At 42.9% G+C, this 18,619-nt stretch overlaps 1 protein-coding gene across 1 annotated transcript in view; it reads right to left on the bottom strand.

Annotated features, from left to right (window-relative positions):
- Window positions 1-18,290, bottom strand: part of CATSPERE (catsper channel auxiliary subunit epsilon) — a 51,183-nt gene extending 32,893 nt beyond the window's left edge. Inside the window, exons 1-8 of the mRNA XM_045010323.1 lie at window positions 17,752-18,290; window positions 17,370-17,447; window positions 16,032-16,138; window positions 11,304-11,796; window positions 9,747-10,221; window positions 8,482-8,572; window positions 5,271-5,277; window positions 4,592-4,665 (exon numbers count right to left, since the gene is read on the bottom strand). Coding sequence (XP_044866258.1) covers window positions 4,592-4,665; window positions 5,271-5,277; window positions 8,482-8,572; window positions 9,747-10,221; window positions 11,304-11,796; window positions 16,032-16,138; window positions 17,370-17,447; window positions 17,752-17,754 — 1,328 coding nt within the window. The 5' untranslated portion in view covers window positions 17,755-18,290. The remainder of the gene's footprint in view (window positions 1-4,591; window positions 4,666-5,270; window positions 5,278-8,481; window positions 8,573-9,746; window positions 10,222-11,303; window positions 11,797-16,031; window positions 16,139-17,369; window positions 17,448-17,751) is intronic.
- Between the last annotated feature and the right edge of the window lie 329 nt (window positions 18,291-18,619).

Here is an 18,619-nt window from a genome sequence, read left to right as displayed (position 1 = left end):
CGCTCTGGACAGCAATCTGAACTCGGATGCACTGGCTAGGTAGACAGGAAAAGCCCCACGAACTTTTGAATTTCATTTCCTGTTTGCCCAGCGTGGAGAGCTGATCAGCACAGGTGACAATGCAGAGCTCATCAGCACAGGTAACCATGCAGTCTGAGAATCAAAAAAGAGCACCAGCATGGACTGTACGGGAGGTACTGGATCTGATCGCTATATGGGGAGAGGATTCTGTGCTAGCAGAACTATGTTCCAAAAGACGGAATGCCAAAACATTTGAAAAAAATCTCCAAAGCCATGATGGACAGAGGCTGAAAAGAACTCCTTCCCTGCAGTTAGCCAAGCGGAGGGGAGGGGTATTGGTGCTGAGCTTTTTCGTGTTTGGCTAGCAGGGATCTTCCCTGATACCAGCCATGCGGTGGGGGGTGGCTAGCAGGGATCTTCCCTGATACCTGCCACGTGGTGGGGAGAGGGGTAAAGCGATCATACCAGATAACTGGATGGGGTGGGGGTTAGTTTGGTTTCTGCTGCTGCACGTTAACAGGAAAGCCGCAGCACTCAACGGGCTTTGCTTGGTATGTGGGAAAGGAGGGCGCTGGATATATGAAGGCTGCAGAAGCCGAAAGACAATGGCTTACCATGGCCGCATGCAAGGCGAATTCTGTTGCCCGGACCTGTTTCTGTGAGATCTCTAACACCAAAGCCGCAGGCACTCAATATTAAGATGCAAAATGCGACCTTGTACTGAAATCACATGTGCTATGTAATGTGAATAGTGTTGTTCACCGAGAAAGAGTATAAGCATTGTTCTGTAAAATGTATCTTTTTAAATACTTCTCTCCCTTTTTTTCCTTCCCACCCTCTCTCCCGCAGCTGCAAATTTTTCAAGCCTCCCTCCTCCGTCCCAAAGGCTATCTCAGTTAAGGAGGTGGAAAAAAAGGACGCGAGGCGAAATGTTCTCTGAAGTCATGGAATCGACCCTCAATGAAAGAGCTCATCTGAATGAGTGGAAGGACGTGGTATCAAAGTACAGGAAAGATGCCAATGAACGTGAGGACAGGAGGGACGCTCGAGATGAGAGGTGGTGGCAGGAAGATCAGAGGAGGCATGATGCAACGCTGGGGCTGCTGCGTAATCAAACTGACATGCTCTGGCATCTAGTGGAGCTTCAGGAACGGCAGCAGGATCACAGAGTGCTGCTACAGCCCCTGTATAACCGCCCTCCCATCTCCCCAAGTTCCATAGCCTCCTCACCCAGACGTGTAAGAACGCGGGGTGGGGGGTGGGGAGGCTCCGTGCACCCACCTACTCCACCCCAGTGGACAGCCCAACCAAAAGGCTGTCATTATTTTGAACTTCTGAAGTGGCCTTTTCCTTCCCTCCTATCCTCTTCCCAAACCCCACCTGGGCTACCTTGTCAGTTCTCTCCCTCCTTTTATTATCAGTTAATAAAGAATACATGATTTTTAAATGATAGTGACTTTATTTCCTTAGAAAGCAAGCTGTCATCAAAGGGGAGGGTGGGTTGCTTACAGGGAATGAGTCAATCAAGGGGTGGGGGTTCATCAAGGAGAAACAAACACAACAGTCACACCGTACCCTGACCCATAATGAAACTGGTTTTCAAAGATTCTCTGATGCACACCGCTTCCTGGTGTGCTCTTCTAATCACCCTGGTGTCTGGCTGTGCGTAATCAGTGGCCAGGTGATTTGCCTCAGCCTCCCACCCCGCCATAAACGTCTCCCCCTTACTCTCACAGAGATTGTGGAGCATACAGTAAGCAGCAATAACAATGGGGATATTGGTTTGGCTGAGGTCTGAGCGAGTCAGTAACATGCACCTGCGTCCTTTTAAAAGTCCAAATGCACATTCTACCACCATTCTGCACTTGCTCAGCTTGTAGTTGAACAGCTCCTGACTACTGTCCAGGCTGCCTGTGTACGGCTTCATGAGCCATGGCATTAAGGGGTAGGCTGGGTCCCCAAGGAAAGGCATTTCAACATCCCCAACTGTTATTTTCTGGTCTGGGAAGTAAATCCCTTGCTGCAGCCTGAAAACGCGAGCGTCATGAACCCTTCCCAGCCATCCCACGTTGATGTTGGTGAAACGTCCCTTGTGATCCACCAGTGCTTGCAGCACCATTGAAAAGTACCCCTTGCGGTTTACGTACTGGCTGCCCTGGTGCTCCGGTGCCAAGATAGGGATATGGGTTCCATCTATCGCCCCACCACAGTTAGGGAATCCCATTGCAGCAAAGCCATCCACTATGACCTGCACATTTCCCTGAGTCACTACCTTTGGTAGCAGCAGCTCAGTGATTGCTTTGGCTACTTGCATCACAGCAGCCCCCACAGTAGATTTGTCCACTCCAAATTGATTCCCGACTGACCGGTAGCTGTCTGGCGTTGCAAACTTCCAGAGGGCTATCGCCACTCGCTTCTCTACTGTGAGGGCTGCTCTCATCTTGGTATTCTGGTGCTTCAGGGCAGGGGAAAGCAAGTCACAAAGTTCCATGAAAGTGCTCTTACGCATGTCAAAGTTTCGGAGCCACTGGGAATCGTCCCACACCTGCAACACTATGCAGTCCCACCAGTCTGTGCTTGTTTCCCGGGCCCAAAATCGGCGTTCCATGGCTAGAACCTGCCCCATTAACAGCATGATCTCCAAAGCGCTGGGGCCCGCGGTTTGAGAGAATTCTGTGTTCATGTCCATGTCCTCATCACTCTTGTCACCGCGCTGCCGTAGCTGCCTCCTCCTCGCCTGGTTTTGCAGGTCCTGGTTTAGCGTAAACTGCATGAGAATGCGCGAGGTGTTTACAATGTTCATGACTGATGTCTTGAGCTGAGTGGGCTCCATGCTTGCTGTGGTATGGCGTCTGAACAGTTCACCCAGGAAAAAAGGGGCAAAACGGTTATCTGCCGTTGCTTTCACGGAGGGAGGGGGAGGATGTACCCAGAACCACCAGCGACAATGTTTTTTTCCCCATCATGCATTGGTATCTCAACTCAGAATTCCAATGGGTGGGGGAGACTGTGGGAACTATGGGATAGCTACCCACAATGCAACGCTCCGGAAATCGATGCTAGCCTCGGTACATGGATGCACACCACCAAATTAATGTGCTTAGCGTGGCCGCGTGCACTCGACTTTATACAATCTGTTTCCAAAAATCGGTTTCTGTAAAATCAGAATAATCCTGTAGTGTAGACATACTCTAAGAACCTAAATGCATACTTGGGGCAGCTAGCCCCTCTTTCTGCTTGCACCGCTGTCGCTACACTTCTCTTTTTAGCATGCTAGCTCAATCGGTGTTAATGTGGGTATGTCTCCATGAGCTGGAATTTACATCTTCCAACTCAAGTATAGACATACTTAAACTGATGGTGCCTGCCCCCAAAGAACTTAAAACCTAAGCATAAAAGACAATGTGTGGGTAGAGACAGACAGACAGGGAAGCACAAGGAAATAATAAGACAATACTTGTAGGCATGATAAGGCAGTGGTTTCAGCATACCAGCTGCCTTACCATTATCAAGTTTTTTGTAGGCATCACAGCAAAGGAGAATTTTAGAGAAGGATTTAAAAGGAGGACAATGAGGTTGCTTTGCAGAGGTTTACGGGAGCTCCTCCCATATGTGAAGGGCAGTATGGGAGAAAACACAAACATGCTTGTTTGAAAATTTAAGAAGCTGAAAAATGGAGGCTGGCACCATTATCACAGGAGAGGTGGAAGTCACATCTTGATAGCACATCAGAGATAACGAGTAGGGTGCAGATAAGCGGTAAAGGGCCTTGAAAGCAAAGGCAAGTAGCTTATGTTTGAGGTGACCGAGAAAGAGGAGCCATTGGAGGGGATGCAAAGAGAAGGGTGACATGGAAAAAGCAAAAAAGCTAGGAATATGATCTTTGTAGCAGTGTTTGGAATGAATATAAGAGGGACAAGACTGCCTTTGTCACAGACAGAGGGTAGGAGGTAGCAATAGTAGAAATGATGAAGGCCTTGCCAAGTGTTTTAGCTGTGTGGACAGAGGAAGGCTGCATCTTAGAGATATTATGCAAGAAGCAGCAGCAAGATTTACACAAGCCTGTGAGAATCTAGAGAGAGGGCCAACTAAAAGAAGACATACAGGCCTAAGTGATAGGAAGATGGTGATGTTGTCCACGGTGACTGAGAAATGAGGTAGCAGGGAGGGATTGCGGGGAAAGATTAAGAGCTCTGTTTTGGCCAGGCTGATCTTAAGCTGACTGCTGGACATTCATGAGACATTAGAGAGACAGGGCAAGATTTTAGAACTGGGGCCTTAGTTACATTATTGTATCATAAATCAGATGCAACTCCATTGAAATCAATGAGATTATATTGTGTACATTAGATCAAAATCAGGCCCAACTTCCTAAAATAAAATTGAAATATACAACTTTACATTTCAAAAGCAAAGCAGATAAAATCAATTAACACTTGTCTTGAGCTCTATGGATTTAAAACACTTTTAATTTATACTAAATCAGAGCCAATGGACTGTGGTATTCAATATATGTATAAATTACCATCTACATCATCTTAAGTATCTTTAACAATTACAAAGTACTTACAATGCTTCTGTGTAATTAGGTTCAAGGCTATAGTCCATTTTATGGTAAAATTGTTCTGGCAGAGTCTGGTGCTGCTTTCATCCACAAAGGATATAAGCAGGGTCTGAATGAGTTCTCCCCTGACATCTAGTGATGGGTTGTGGGAAAAGACTTCAGGAACAGATCATGTTTGCATAGACACACCTACTCTGCCTAGGTGCACAGCATGATGGCACTGCTTTGCCAAAATTATCACTTTTGGCTGGTGTTGGGTTACAAATCACTTTAGTGTGGGGGTAATAAAACGTTGTTATCCTTATTGTATGAGTGAAAGGCAGCAGAACTGTAGTTAGCCTGCTCTGGTTGAGGGAGTCACCCTAAACTGAACCTCACACACTAAGGAGGTAGGGATGCCAAATCCCAGTGGAGATGAGAGGGGGTGGGGAAAGGTATTCCAATGTAGTGGTGTGAAACCAGACAATTACTATGGTCACAAATGAACTCATTCCGGAAACAGATAAAAGACTAAAGCCACCATATCACCTGTGGCTGAACACTTTTCACAAAGCAATCACTCTATATCTGACCTATTAGTCCTTTCATGGAGAGCTCCAGAAGAAATAAATTTAGACAAAAGTCCCTAGCTTTCTGAGTTGACCTGGGAAAAAAACAGCAGATGGAGCAATGGTCAGGGATATACCCGCTGCCTAAATAACAACAACGACAACAAAAAAGGCACTTAAGAGTACCTATCATTGAGTGGCATAGAAGCATCACAGGAGGGGAATGTCTTATATCCCAGAGATTTAGCTTCCACTCAAATCCCAGTAGCAGGAGTGGAGGGGCAGAGCTCCAGGTCTACTAATTATCTATTACAAATAAACATTTTTTCCTTTTTAAAGGCAAGAAGCAAACTAAAAATTAACTACCTATCTGTAACTCTACTAACTAATCATGAACACTAACTGCAATAGAGTTACAGAGAAGCAGGCAGACACTGCAAAGAGTTCCAAATTGCTGCCACAGTTGGTAAGAAGGAACTGAGGATGGCTGGGCCCACTCTGCCCTTTATGCACTCAGGCTATGGTGTGAGGGGGGCATGAGGGATCGGGCATGCAGGTGTGGCCCCAGTGAATGCTGCTGGCCAAAAATAATCCAATGTTGCAAGCACTGGGCATATGTGTCCCAATAGACGAATCCATGAGGACAATCACTTGAAGAAGAACAAATAGTTATGATGAATGAGGAGAAATACTTTTTTCTGTTTGTTTTAAAGATTAGATTAGTGACTTGTGTTTAAAATCAGGTCTACACTAGAAAAAGTTTGCTTGCAGGGCTATACCAGCAAACATTCCTACTATAGATGCAGTTTATACTGGCAAAAAAGTACTTTTGTCAGTATAGCTTATCCTGGTTCCTTGAGAAAAATAAGCTATACAAATAAAAACATTTTTATGCTGGTATATCTACACCTATACTAGGATTTTTGCCAGTATAGGAATGTTGTAAAATAATATAATCAAAATCGCACCCATAACATGTTATCATACTGGCAAAAGTTTCTAATGTAGACCCAGCTGAAGAGATTCTCCGCCTGTGTGTGAGAAAACCGGTGCTTATTCAACTGCAATTATTATTTTTACCTAGAGGAATAGAAAGAGGTAAAACCAGGACAAATTTCTTAAAGGGCCCATTTTAAATTGGTTTAACTCAAACTAATGGACAGCTTTATTTTAAAATTCTCAGAAAACTTGGTCTTTTGTCACAGATTATGTGCTGTCAACTAGGGGAACATACACTGTATTCATCATATAAAACAAAGAGGTTGAATCTCTACTTCAAGTGAAAAACTTAACACAGCCTTAAGGATGGTGTCTTGCCCAGTACCTGGTCCCAATCACCACTCCAGGAATCCAAAGAAAAGACTGTAGAAATGAGGAAGAAGTGCAGAAGGAGAGCAGGGGTATAGATCCATAGAATCAATTATCTCAAAGAACTACAGCTAGTGCATTTCTTTCTCTTTCAAGTGCTGTCTATACAGATCAACACTCCTGGGAGATAAGCAAGCAGTAAACCCACATTCCACAATTATTCAATTAATACTTCCATGACTGGTCTCCCAAAATTCACATCAAATCTACAGGTTAAAGGCATGTGTTGGACTCCTAAAAGCAGCACTATTTATGTCAGTTATGGAAATATTACAGAGACATTCAGCTGAAGCTACTTCAGACCTAGTAGAATATCAGGAGGTGGTCAGTTACTGTAACCTCTGCCAGGTATCAAACATGCATGAATAATGTAATGCTTTTGGATAATCTTTTCTGCCAGGTAGAATGGATCTCTCTGAGAAGGCCCTGTGATGTTATTGACATGAACTGTGACCGTATAGATCATTGTTGCAACCAGGGTCCTATGGTTCACCAGGTCTTGTACAGAAGAGGTCAAGAGGGTGTCTATGGAAAAGTTGTAGTTTGCTTGTTATGATTATGCTGTCTGTATGTATGTACCATTTTTGTATTTGAAGTTATGAATATTGGCTATGTACTTGTATCTCAATGTGTTTGATTGTAAGTAGCCTCAGTGAAGCATTTGGTCGGCTTCTTGAGAAAGGACTATTCTCAGTAAGTGCCCAATCAAGAAACACTTAACTGACAATGGACTCCGGGAAACCCCAATCCACATCTGAGCTTTCCTGGGAACATTCAAACTAACATGTAAACAATGGTGTCGGCCTGCAAAAAGCTGAATCATTCATGGACATGTGACTTGCCCAGGTGGCTACAAACGCCATCTTGTTGCTGTGTCTTTGCACAGAAGAACAAAGGGGTTTCTGCCCACAAGAAAGAGAATATAAAGGGTCCTGAAAGCCCCTCCATTTTGTCTTCAGCTGGCTGAAGAGATGGCCTCTCCACCCCAAAGAGATGCTTGAAAAAAACTGGAACAAAGGACAGTAACTACAGGGGTGTGAGTGATTGCTGGACCCAGACTAGGAAGGAGTCCAGTCTGTGAAAGAAGCTTATTGGAACATCTGTGGGGGTGAGATTTTATCTGTAATCAGTTTCTTAATGTATTAGGCTTAGACTTGCGTTTTTTTGTTTTATTTTGCTTGGTAACTTACTTTGTTCTGCCTGTTATTACTTGGAACCACTTAAATCCTACTTTTTATATTTAATAAAATTACTTTTGTTTATTAATTAACCCAGAGTAAGTAATTAATACCTGGGGGAGCAAACAACTGTGCATATCTCTCTATCAGTGTTATAGAGGGTGGACAATTTATGAGTTTACACTGTATAATCTTTATACAGAGTAAAACTGATTTATTTGGGGTTTGGATCCCATTGGCAGTTGGGTGTCTGGGTGCTGGAGACAGGAGCACTTCTTAAGCTGTTTTCAGTTAAGTCTGCAGCTTTGGGGCATGTGGTTCAGACCCTGGGTCTGTGCTGGAGCAGGCTGGTGTATCTGGCTCAACAAAGCAGGGTTCTGGAGGCCCAAACTGGCAGAGAAAACTGGTTCAGAGGTAGTCTCAATGCATCAGATGACAGTCCCGAGGGAGTTTCTGTGATCGAACCTGTCACAGGCCCCTTCTGGAATTTCATGGGCGAAATGTTTTTGCCATAAGGCTAAACTGACCATTCAGATGAACAAGGCCAGAAGATCAGTTTCCACTAAGGCAGAGATGTTCCAGAGGACCGTAAGATATGAGATGTTTCAAGAGCCAAGGAGAACCCAGAAAAGAGTCATCAAAGGAATAAGCACAGGTCTAGGAAAAAAGGATGAACAGATCCAGGGCCCATGAAATTGTGGAAGTTGAACAGTCTAGGGCCTCCCAGGGACCAAGGGACCTTATTACAGAGCTCATGTGCCCCAGGGGATTGCAACAAGGAAAATGTTGAAGCCTAACTTACTCTAGTAAATGTCCTGACATGGAAGGCTCACTGCAATGGCAAATGGAGATAAGATGCAATGTGCCTCCTTGGCACCGAATATCACAGATTCCTGCACAGCACAAGAAATGCAAGGGCTTGAATACACAGATCTCAGCACCAAAGGGCACAAAGTTGGGACATCACCCACACCAGTTTCCTTCTACACTTAGGAACTACTGAATACACAGCCAGCTTTGTCACTGTGCTTCCTTACCTTCCCCAATGCCAAGTGAGAATGGTGAAGGTCAAGTCAGAGTCATAACTCCTGTACTTTTTCTCTCTCCCACTGTTCAGAAGACAAAGTCTAAGCACCAGAAAGTCATCCTGTTTAACCTCTGGGCCTTCTTAGTAGAGCTCAATGCAGAGGAAGCCTTAGTTCCAACTTTTTATAATCTGGTTTTGATAGAAATAGTCAAGGGTTTCTCTACACCAATTTTACTAGGCACAGGTGCTTACTTAAGGCAAATATAGCTATGATGTCAAGGGTGCCTTTCAATGTGAATGCAGCCAGACACTCAGCACCACACTTACTCAAGTTGGCCTTAAATTCTTCAACAGTAAGAATTGAAGGCAGCACTCCCATCTCTAGACCTTTGGGGAATGGTACTGAAAAAGACATGCAGCTTCTGCCTGTATTGTGCCTCACACTAAGGCATTTCAGCCATCATACATGAACATCATGTCTGACATTATGAAATTGCATAACACATTAGGCATACAGCCAATCTTCTTGGTGGTGGCTAAGACAATGGCACATAAAAGGTTTTTGTTTTTAATAATACTAAAAACACTAATAAGGTGGGAAAATGATGGAAAAATGTGTAAAAGATACTGTTAAGTCCTTGTTTGTCGGGAATCAGAAGGAATTGAGGGGTGGTTGCAGTCCTTTATATACAGAAGGACCTGAGGGGTGGTTGCAGTCCTTTAGTCGTGAGGGAGATGCATGTATTGCCCCAATAGATACTGTTGGCTAGAAGATTTCAAGTTTCCCTACTTGTGGCATGCAACTCTCAAGAATGGTTATCCATGTGGCAATACTTGAAGGGCAAAATTTTGTTAACTATAATTTAAATATGCCTATTCATCTAAAAATGGTAGATTTCAGTCCTTCTGAACCAATTAATTTAATCAAATACATAATTGCTATAATCATCTAGAAAAGAGATGTCTTCAGGGATCCCCTTATTTCTAAAGTTGCTGTCTTACACCCAAATTATTATGTATTCAAATGTAATATACTTAACCAATAACCAGTTGGTGAATAGTGCTCCCTTGAGATACTTCCGATAGCTTCTGATTTAACCCAATTACCATAACAAATCCATTAATTGTGTTGTTTTTATAGCTATAATAGACCATTTCCTTGTTCCACAACAGCATAGATGGTGATGCTGAATATACAAATTCCATTAGCATAAAACCCTGGGGAGGAGCATTTAAGGAAAAGTCTCTTAGGACCCACAAATCTCGGTCTTCATTATAAGCTGACAGATAAAACACCCTGGAGGAGCTGCACCCAACGCAGGCCATTAGCAAAGAAACTTCAGATGGGCGTGAGTCATAGCAAACAGTGCCTATAGATAAAGAAGCAGTCACTGGCAAATCTAGGACCTTCTTTAGGGTTGTTGTATCTGTTATTTTAATAAACACATTGCCATCATATCCTAGATATTGTTCAGTTGGTGTCCATATTGCTACTGTACTTAATTTTCTTCCACTCTGTAAAAAAATAAAAATAAAAATTGAACAAAGCTATTAGATAAATAGTAACCTTAAGACACTGTACAAACTATTCCCTCTCAAGCTTTGCATAAATGATACCAGTATCTCCATTAAAAAGTAAAAAAGATTTTCAGCTGATGTAATTAGCCTAGCTCCACTAGAGTCAAGTTGCTGTTATGGACTGGGAAGTAGGTGGTCTGGCCTAGTAGTCAGAACAGAAGTCATGTCTAGTGGGCAGAGCAGGCATCCAGCTTGGGGAATGAAGCCAAGGGTCAGCACCAGAGTCAACTGCCAGTTACCAGAGCCAGGGGTCAAGCCAGAGTCAGAACCATGAATTGAAGCTGAGAGTCAGAGACCAAATGCCAGAGCCATGGGTCAAAGCAGAGTCAGGGTCTGAAGTTAGAGGCTGGGGTCAGAGCCAAAAGTGGTAACTGACGATTGGAGGTAAGACATAAAGGCAGGAACTAGAAGAGAGGCAAGGAGCAAGCACAGTGCAGGAGCATGGTGTAAACAGGAGCAAAAGCAGGGGTCAGGCAGTAGCCAGGAGTAGAGCAGGAAAAGGGATGGGTGCCGGAGGCAGGCACAAGCAGGGTCCAAAGCAGCCGCAACAGGAAATCACTTTGTTGCTCAGACAAACTTCCTGTGCCTCCTTCTGGTTTAAATAGCATGGTTGGAGCAATTGGTGGAGCTGGGTGATCCCCCAATATTAGTGCCTTGGGTGAGGCTATAGTCCTACAAGCTTCTTGGCCCATCAGATTTCAGAAGACATTAGGTGGAGACCAGCAGGCAGCTGCTGTCTGGGGACTCCTAGGCCTGGGTTCATAGACCTGGGACATCATATTCACAAACTTAAGTCCTCATCTTGGAACTAGTTCCATGTGGGTACTCCTCTGGACCCATGTAGAGCCAACTGTAGCATCAGGTACTTATTTTTAAATGACCTGAAAATTAATTTGTTGCACTCAGTGCACTTCTAATTCCAAACCTAGTATTATATCAGGGGACAATGGGTTAATCCCCAGGCCTAGTGAAGCACTTTCATATTTCAAAATGTAAAACAAGAATTGTGTGTGACTCACCTGTACTGGATATTCAGATGAACACCAAAGTCTTGACTGTATTCCAGTTATTCCTGTTTCTGGTAGATTGTATTCAGATCCAAGTTTAAAAAACCGATTGGACTCTCTTTTGTAAACTGTCCCCATTATTAAAAATAAGATTCCATCGTTAGTTAAAACAATATCAGTTACTTTATGACTTAAGTCAAAGCCCAAAATGTGTGCTGGAGCTTTGATTTCTTTATAAGTTATGAATCCATCATTTGTATGGAAAGTTCCAAATTCTGACAACAAAAGTGCAGTTGTTGGAAAACAGGCAGACCACTCAATGAAGGGCTCACTACCAGCTGGGGAACAGAGGGAATTGTCATTTACATTGTTAGGAAATGGCTCTTCAGGCCTGGAAATGATAAAGGGACTATCTAGAACAAAACAATCCTGGAAAGCTATTGCCTTTCCATGGATATTAGTTATGATGTCATCTAACATTGCAGGTACATTAATTTTCCAGAATCTGAAAATGGAAGAAATGACAGATAAATTGGCAAGAATTAAACTTTATATCAGATTCATTAAGAAAAATAATTCCTGACAAATTTCAGAGTTTGTAGCAACTCCAAAACAATTTATTTCCCATTTCTTTTTAACAATTTTCTCTAAACCTTTAACATTTTTCAAGTCACAATATTCTCAGGCACACCCTACGGTCACAGTGTTCAGCACATATGCCAGCAGCTATTAGAGTAGTGGTACTGTTGTTACTATAGACAAGCTGTGCACTCCTGATCACAATCATTTCTATTTGTAGGGACATACCACTTTTTCAAATTGTTTCCTGCTATTCCCCCATTCTCACCAAATGTAAAATATAAAATTAAAATAAAATTGGGGGTGGGGGAGGGAGACCAAAATCTGCCTTCAGTGGGACTTTAACCTGCAACAGTAGCCAGGCCTCTAATGTTCAGTGTCTCAGTAAACGCTGGGAATCACAGATTATTAGGGCTGGAAGGGACCTCAGGAGATCATCTAGTCCAAACCCCCTGCTCAAAGAAGGACCAATCCTCAACTAAATCCCCAAATGGCCCACTCAAGGATTGAATTCACAACCCTGGGTTTAGCAGGCCAATAGCTCAAACCACTGAGCTATCCCTCACATATCCCATACATCTCTGAATGGTCTCACATAAACGGGTAAGAAATGTACATTCTCTGGAGCTGGGAGCACAAGGACTGGTTATGACATCATGGATTACTGTGGCAACAGCAGATAGAGCCATTCTTATAGTCACTTTTGCCATGAACAGTAAAAGCTGCATTACTTAAAATGAGTTTCCTAACTTTAGGTGACACTGATGACACTAGTGGATGAAAAAGGTATGTTATTAATATCAGGATATGAATTATTTGGTCACAAATTCACTTGGGTCAATGTTTAGCTAGTGGTAGAGGTAGCCAAACTTCCACAATTCTATAAAAATAGGGCTGTTTTAATAATGGAGCTGAGATAGTTGAATATGAGAAAAAACAGCCAAATTTTGTCTTTAGATATACACATGCAACTGCTATTGATTTCAATGCAAATTGTATGCATGTATTCAAAGGCAAAATTTGGTCCATAGAGAAGAATAATAATGAAGTAATAAAACTTTCTATGTGGGCATGCATCAGTGTTATTGGAGAAACAAACCCTATTACTCTATATGATGAGTGATCTTGTTTTTCCACTCTCTTTTATTTGGTTCTTCATACTACTGTCATATAGAGAAAGAAGAGGTTAAAAATAAGACAGAAAATAGATATTACAACTCACTTCACCGTAACAGCAATTTACTAAAACTGCCATAATTTATAAAAGGATTTTATCCAATTTGCCAAAAATGCTTCTATTCCTTTGGTTAAGTGCAAATATTAGAGAAAGCCTTTATCTGACGATAAATTTCTTTGATATAATGATGTGTTGCTATATTGCCACCTAGTGATGAAATGGATGAGATCCAGTTGAAAAAGATGTTTGACAGAGATGACAGTAGGCCAAATTCAGTCTCTAACCCAAATGTAACAGTGATGTAAACAGTGGTGTAAGTTACTTGTTGAATGTAAACTGGTTAGAAAAAGGCAGTAAGATGAAAATTAGTGCAACTTGTTTTAATATGGTATTCAGAGTGTGTAAAAACAACTGCAAATTAAAAGTCAAAGGGACAGATGGCGCGCATGTTTCAGGAATGCAGCTAACAAAAGAGCCCGCTACACTTTAATCTAAGACTGAATCATCTTCAATACTCCTGGGGCCAAATCTAGCCCTGTGGTAAGCCTGTGTAATTCCCACTAACTTCAATGAGCATTTGTGCAGGGCAGAATGTTGTTACCGCAGAGTACCACATTGATGGAAAACACACGTGCTTTGCACATCCACTGAATAAAAAAAAAAAAAAATCAGTGCAAGTTATTCTTCTTTACCACATCTATTTTCTGATCAGCTCACACCAAGGTATAAATTATATCATCATTTACATCCCTGCTGAATTTGGCCCTTAGTGTTTCTGTTATATATTACATAGTTTTGTAAATACTATAGCATTAGTCATTAAAATTAATATGTTGCCAGAAGATGGAGCAAACAGTGAAGAAAGTAGAGAAAAAGACGGTTACTCACCTTTGTAACTGTTGTTCTTCGAGATGTGTTGCTCATATCCATTCCAATTAGGTGTGCGCGCACCATGTGCACGATCGTCAGAAGATTTTTACCCTAGTAACACTTGGTAAGTTGGCTGAGGCGACCCCTGAAGTGGCGCCCTTATGGTGCAAGATATATGCCCCTGCCGACCCAGTGCCCCCTCAGTTCCTTCTTTCCAGCTACTCAGACAGAGGGGAAGGAGGGTGGGTTTGGAATGGATATGAGCAACACATCCTGAAGAACAACAGTTACAAAGGTGAGTAACCATCTTTTCTTCTTCGAGTGCTTGCTCATATCGATTCCAGTTAGGTGACTCCCAAGCCTTACCTAGGCGGTGGGGTCAGAGTGAGATGTCGCGGAGTGAAGGACCGCTGAACCAAATGCTGCATCACCCCTGGACTGCTGCACTATCGCACAGTGGGAGGCGAAGGTATGTACTGATGACCAAGTTGCTGCCCTACAGATCTCCTGTATGGGGACATGAGCCAGGAAGCCGGAGGATGAAGCCTGAGCCCGAGTTGAGTGGGCAGTAAAATGCATAGTCGGGGTGCCAGCCAAGTCATAGCATGCCTGGATACATGATATAATCCAGGACGAGACACGCTGCGTGGAGACTGGGAGGCCCTTCATCCGGTCTGTCACCGCCACAAACAGCTGGGATGTCTTTCTGAAAGGTTTTGTTCACTTGATGTAAAAGGCGAGGGACCTGCGAACGTCTAGGGAGTGCAGCTGTTGTTCCCGACGAGAAGCGTGCTGCTTCAGATAGAAGACTGGAAGGAAGATGTCTTGGTTGACATGGAAGACAGACACCACCTTAGGAAGGCAGGCGGGGTGTTGTCGCAGCTGTACCTTGTCCTTATGAAACACAGTATACGGTGGGTCTGACGTGAGGGCTCGAAGCTCCGAGACGTCGCTATCACCTCGGCAAGACACAAGGAAAGCTGTTTTCCAGGAAAGGTACAGGAGCGAGCAAGTGGCCATTGGCTCGAACAGGACACCCATGAGTCTGGAAAGGACCAGGTTGAGGTCCCACGTAGGGGCCGGATGCCGAATGTGCGGGTACAGACATTCCAATCCCTTGAAGAACCTGCTGACCATAGGATTGGAGAAGACCGAGCGCCCATTTTTGCCCGGGTGGAAGGCCGAAATCGCTGCTAGGTGCACTCTGATGAATGAAACCGCTAGGCCCTGCTGTTTCAAGGACAAAAGATAGTCTAAGGCCTGGTCTACACTAAGGGGGGGGGTCGAACTAAGGTACGCGACTTCAGCTACGCAAATAGCGTAGCTGAAGTCAAAGTACCTTAGTTCGGGCTACTCACCCGTCCAGACGCTGCGGGATCGAAGTCCGCGGCTCCAAGATCGACTCCGCCACCGCCGTTCGTGGTGGTGGAGTTCCGGAGTCGACCGGAGCACGTGGGGAGTTTGAACTATCGCATCTTGATTAGATGCGATAGTTCGAACTCCGAGAAGTCGAACTCTCCGCGTCGACCCGCGCGGTAAGTATAGACCTACCCTAAGATGGCAGGTACTGATGCCTCCAGGAGAAGCGCTTCCACTTGGCCAGATACATGGACCTAGTAGAGGGCTTTCTGCTACCCAAGAGAACATGCTGCACCGAGCGGGAGCAATGCAGCTCAGATTGAGTTAGCCATGCAGCATCCATGCTGTGAGATGGAGGGATTGTAGGTCCAGATGACACAGTCGGCCGTGCTCCTAGGTGATCAGGTCCGGCCACAGCGGGAGAGGAATTGGTGTGGTCACCAATAGGTTGAGGAGTGTGGTGTACCAATGCTGCCTGGGCCACGTCGGGGCAATTAGTATTAAGCGGGCCTTGTCCCTTTGCAATTTGAGAAGGACCTTGTGGACTAATGGGAATGGAGGAACGGCGTAAAACAGATGGTCCCTCCATGGTATCAGGAAAGCGTCCGACAGTATACATTACCAACTAAACCGAGTGTTTTGTAAGATGCTTACATTATAATATATCTACATAGCTATAAATGTGCAATCATATGTGTGTGAAAAATCATTTTAAATGGAATTCTGTTCAGAAAAAGTTAAATGAAATACAGTACCCCAACTCTGGAAATGCAGTGGCAAAGTATTTGGTATTTCTAAAATAGGTCTGAACAACAGGTTCCTGTCCCAAATTCCAAAACTGCTTGCTAAGTGTCTTAGAATTCTGTTTAAGTAAAATAAAGGCTGTTAGTTATCATACATTTTTATGTCAATATAGTTTAAGGCTGTATATGAGAAATCTCTGGGTTAAAATACTCTTTAAATAACATTCTAAAGTATACTTCCAAATAAAGGTGCATTATTAAACACATTTACACATTTTATCCACACTAGAATATAGTATATTTGGAACCAAAATTAACTTTCTTTGCAATATTTCCTAAAGTATATATAGCATGAAATTTAAAAAAATCACACAGAAATCTAATAAAAGTTTATGGAAAATAATGAAAATGTGATGTTCTTCTCCAAATTCCAGTACTTCAATTAATCATATAATTTTAATTCTAGTAACTCTGAGGCAAATCAACACATTTATGAAACGAATATTAAAAGATGCCAAAGAGAAGCAATTCAGCATGGCAATTTATAATAAAGTAATAACTCCTAAAGGGCATCCCTTGGTCATGGATGCACACCTCACATAAGGTATGATGCCAAAGGCTAAATATCATCAATCACCCCACAAAGGCATCAGGAGTGCATACTCTGACAATGTTTACTGCATATACCAATCCTGCAAGCTGATCCATGTGGGAAAAACTTTGTGCTCACATGGATTCTCATTGGGTGCAAGAATCCATCTGTACATATCAGCTTGTGGGATCAGGGCCATAATGTACCTCCTTAAATGGTAAAGTCCAGTTGTACTGTTAAATTCAGCTCTATAAAAATGACATAATGGGTTCACTGTTTATTATGTCTTGTTACTGTCCTATCATAATTACTTAGACAAAACGTAAAAAGTTTTTTTCTGAGTGTCAGCCATGCAAATTCACTTTAGAATGTGAAAGTCAAGCTTGGATCTTTCCTTCTCACCCACCACCAGCAGCAGCAAAATAGCTGTGGGCTAAATTCTGACCCTAACACAAGTGTACTGATAGTAGAATTTACTCTGCCACTGGAATTTAGCTAACAATTCTGTTTTTAATGCTGAGATGGAAACAAAACCACCTCACTCCCCTATAGCTGTGTCACCTCTGCAGTATTAACTGGAACAAAAAACACCAAAAACTTATTTTTGTCACTCCCTTAAGTTGAAATGATTATGGATGCACATAGGCAACATATCTAATGAATATGACAGTGCCATTTTTAATTAGTAACTTTTCAGAGTAGACTTGCACTTTCAAACCCATGTTTTTAAAAGAAAATATAGAGCTATTTTAACATACCGGTGGAGGAGACGTTGCAGTGTGATTCAATTCAGAGGGTTCTGCATTTTCTGGATCGTATATCCATAAGATTAACTCCTAGCAAATAAAAAAGGTGAATGATAATATTTTGTTAATAAACATGTTAATATGCTGTCACTGTGGTGCGATTTCTTTTGGTGACTAGATGTATACTAGAATGTAGTAACAATACCATATAAAGAAGCATTAATTTGGACAATGTCAAAATTAAGTCATGAGCCTGATCTTACTCAGACAAAAGCAAAACTCCCATTGACTTCAGTAGGCAATGGAGACTGAGGGGATCCAGATCCACTCCTCATAGAAAGGGAGTTATTTCCTTTCAGTTCTTCTATTCGTCCCTCAGCAGTACTTCACATACCATAGTCTCTCTTATTCTACTGGGCCCACGCTACTTTACAATCCTGCTGCAGTATGGCAAAAGAGGGATCAGAAATGGGTACTTAACTCTAAAAAGAAACAACAAATTAGTCTCTTAGCAGGAGATATTAATATGCATCTTTTTCTCTTGCCTCCATGATTGCTATGGGTCTTCAGCCTGACTGTCCTTGGATTTTGCTCCTCAAAGACACAACCATTTCTGATGAACTATATGGTCCATATCAGTCAGCCACAGAGGAACTCAACACCTCGTGGGGTCCCAGAGCCCAGCCTCCAGCCTGAGCCTGAACATCTACGCTACAGTTAAACAGCCCAGGAGCCTGAGTCCCACGAGCCTGAGCCAGCTGACATGGACCAGCTGAGGGTGTATAATTGCAGTGAAGTACCCTTAGGATCTTGGCATCTGCCCCTGAGTAGAGAGGCAGGTTTGGATAACTGTGTAGCTGCTCTTTCAGAGGCGGCTGAGCACAACACCCCTCATTCTAAGGGAGTCCAACCAGGCTGTGCCTGTTTGGCAGGCTCCATATACAGATGCAACAGTGCCATGTATTTGGTCCATAATCAATAAAGGTAAATGTTCTTTTAGTTTCCATATTTTCCCAGTCAAACACAATCTCTCTAATAGAAAAAAAGAAAGAGGGAGGGCATGAGAAATGATTAAATATGTAATTTGCTTATACTAGCTTTGGCAAATGTTGTGAAATAACAAGGCATTTTACAGAGTGAATGATAGACCATAACATTTATGGTATATTAAAATTTTTATCCAAACTCACTAAAAAAACTCTAGCTTGGGCATGAAACATGCATTTCACAAAGCTCCAGAAAACACAAATATATAGAAGAAG

Source organism: Mauremys mutica, chromosome 3, assembly GCF_020497125.1.
Source record: "Mauremys mutica isolate MM-2020 ecotype Southern chromosome 3, ASM2049712v1, whole genome shotgun sequence".
In the NCBI taxonomy this organism is placed as follows: domain Eukaryota; kingdom Metazoa; phylum Chordata; order Testudines; family Geoemydidae; genus Mauremys; species Mauremys mutica.
The sequence above is the reverse complement of the archived record's forward strand: the minus strand, read 5'-3'. Positions and strand labels throughout refer to the sequence as shown.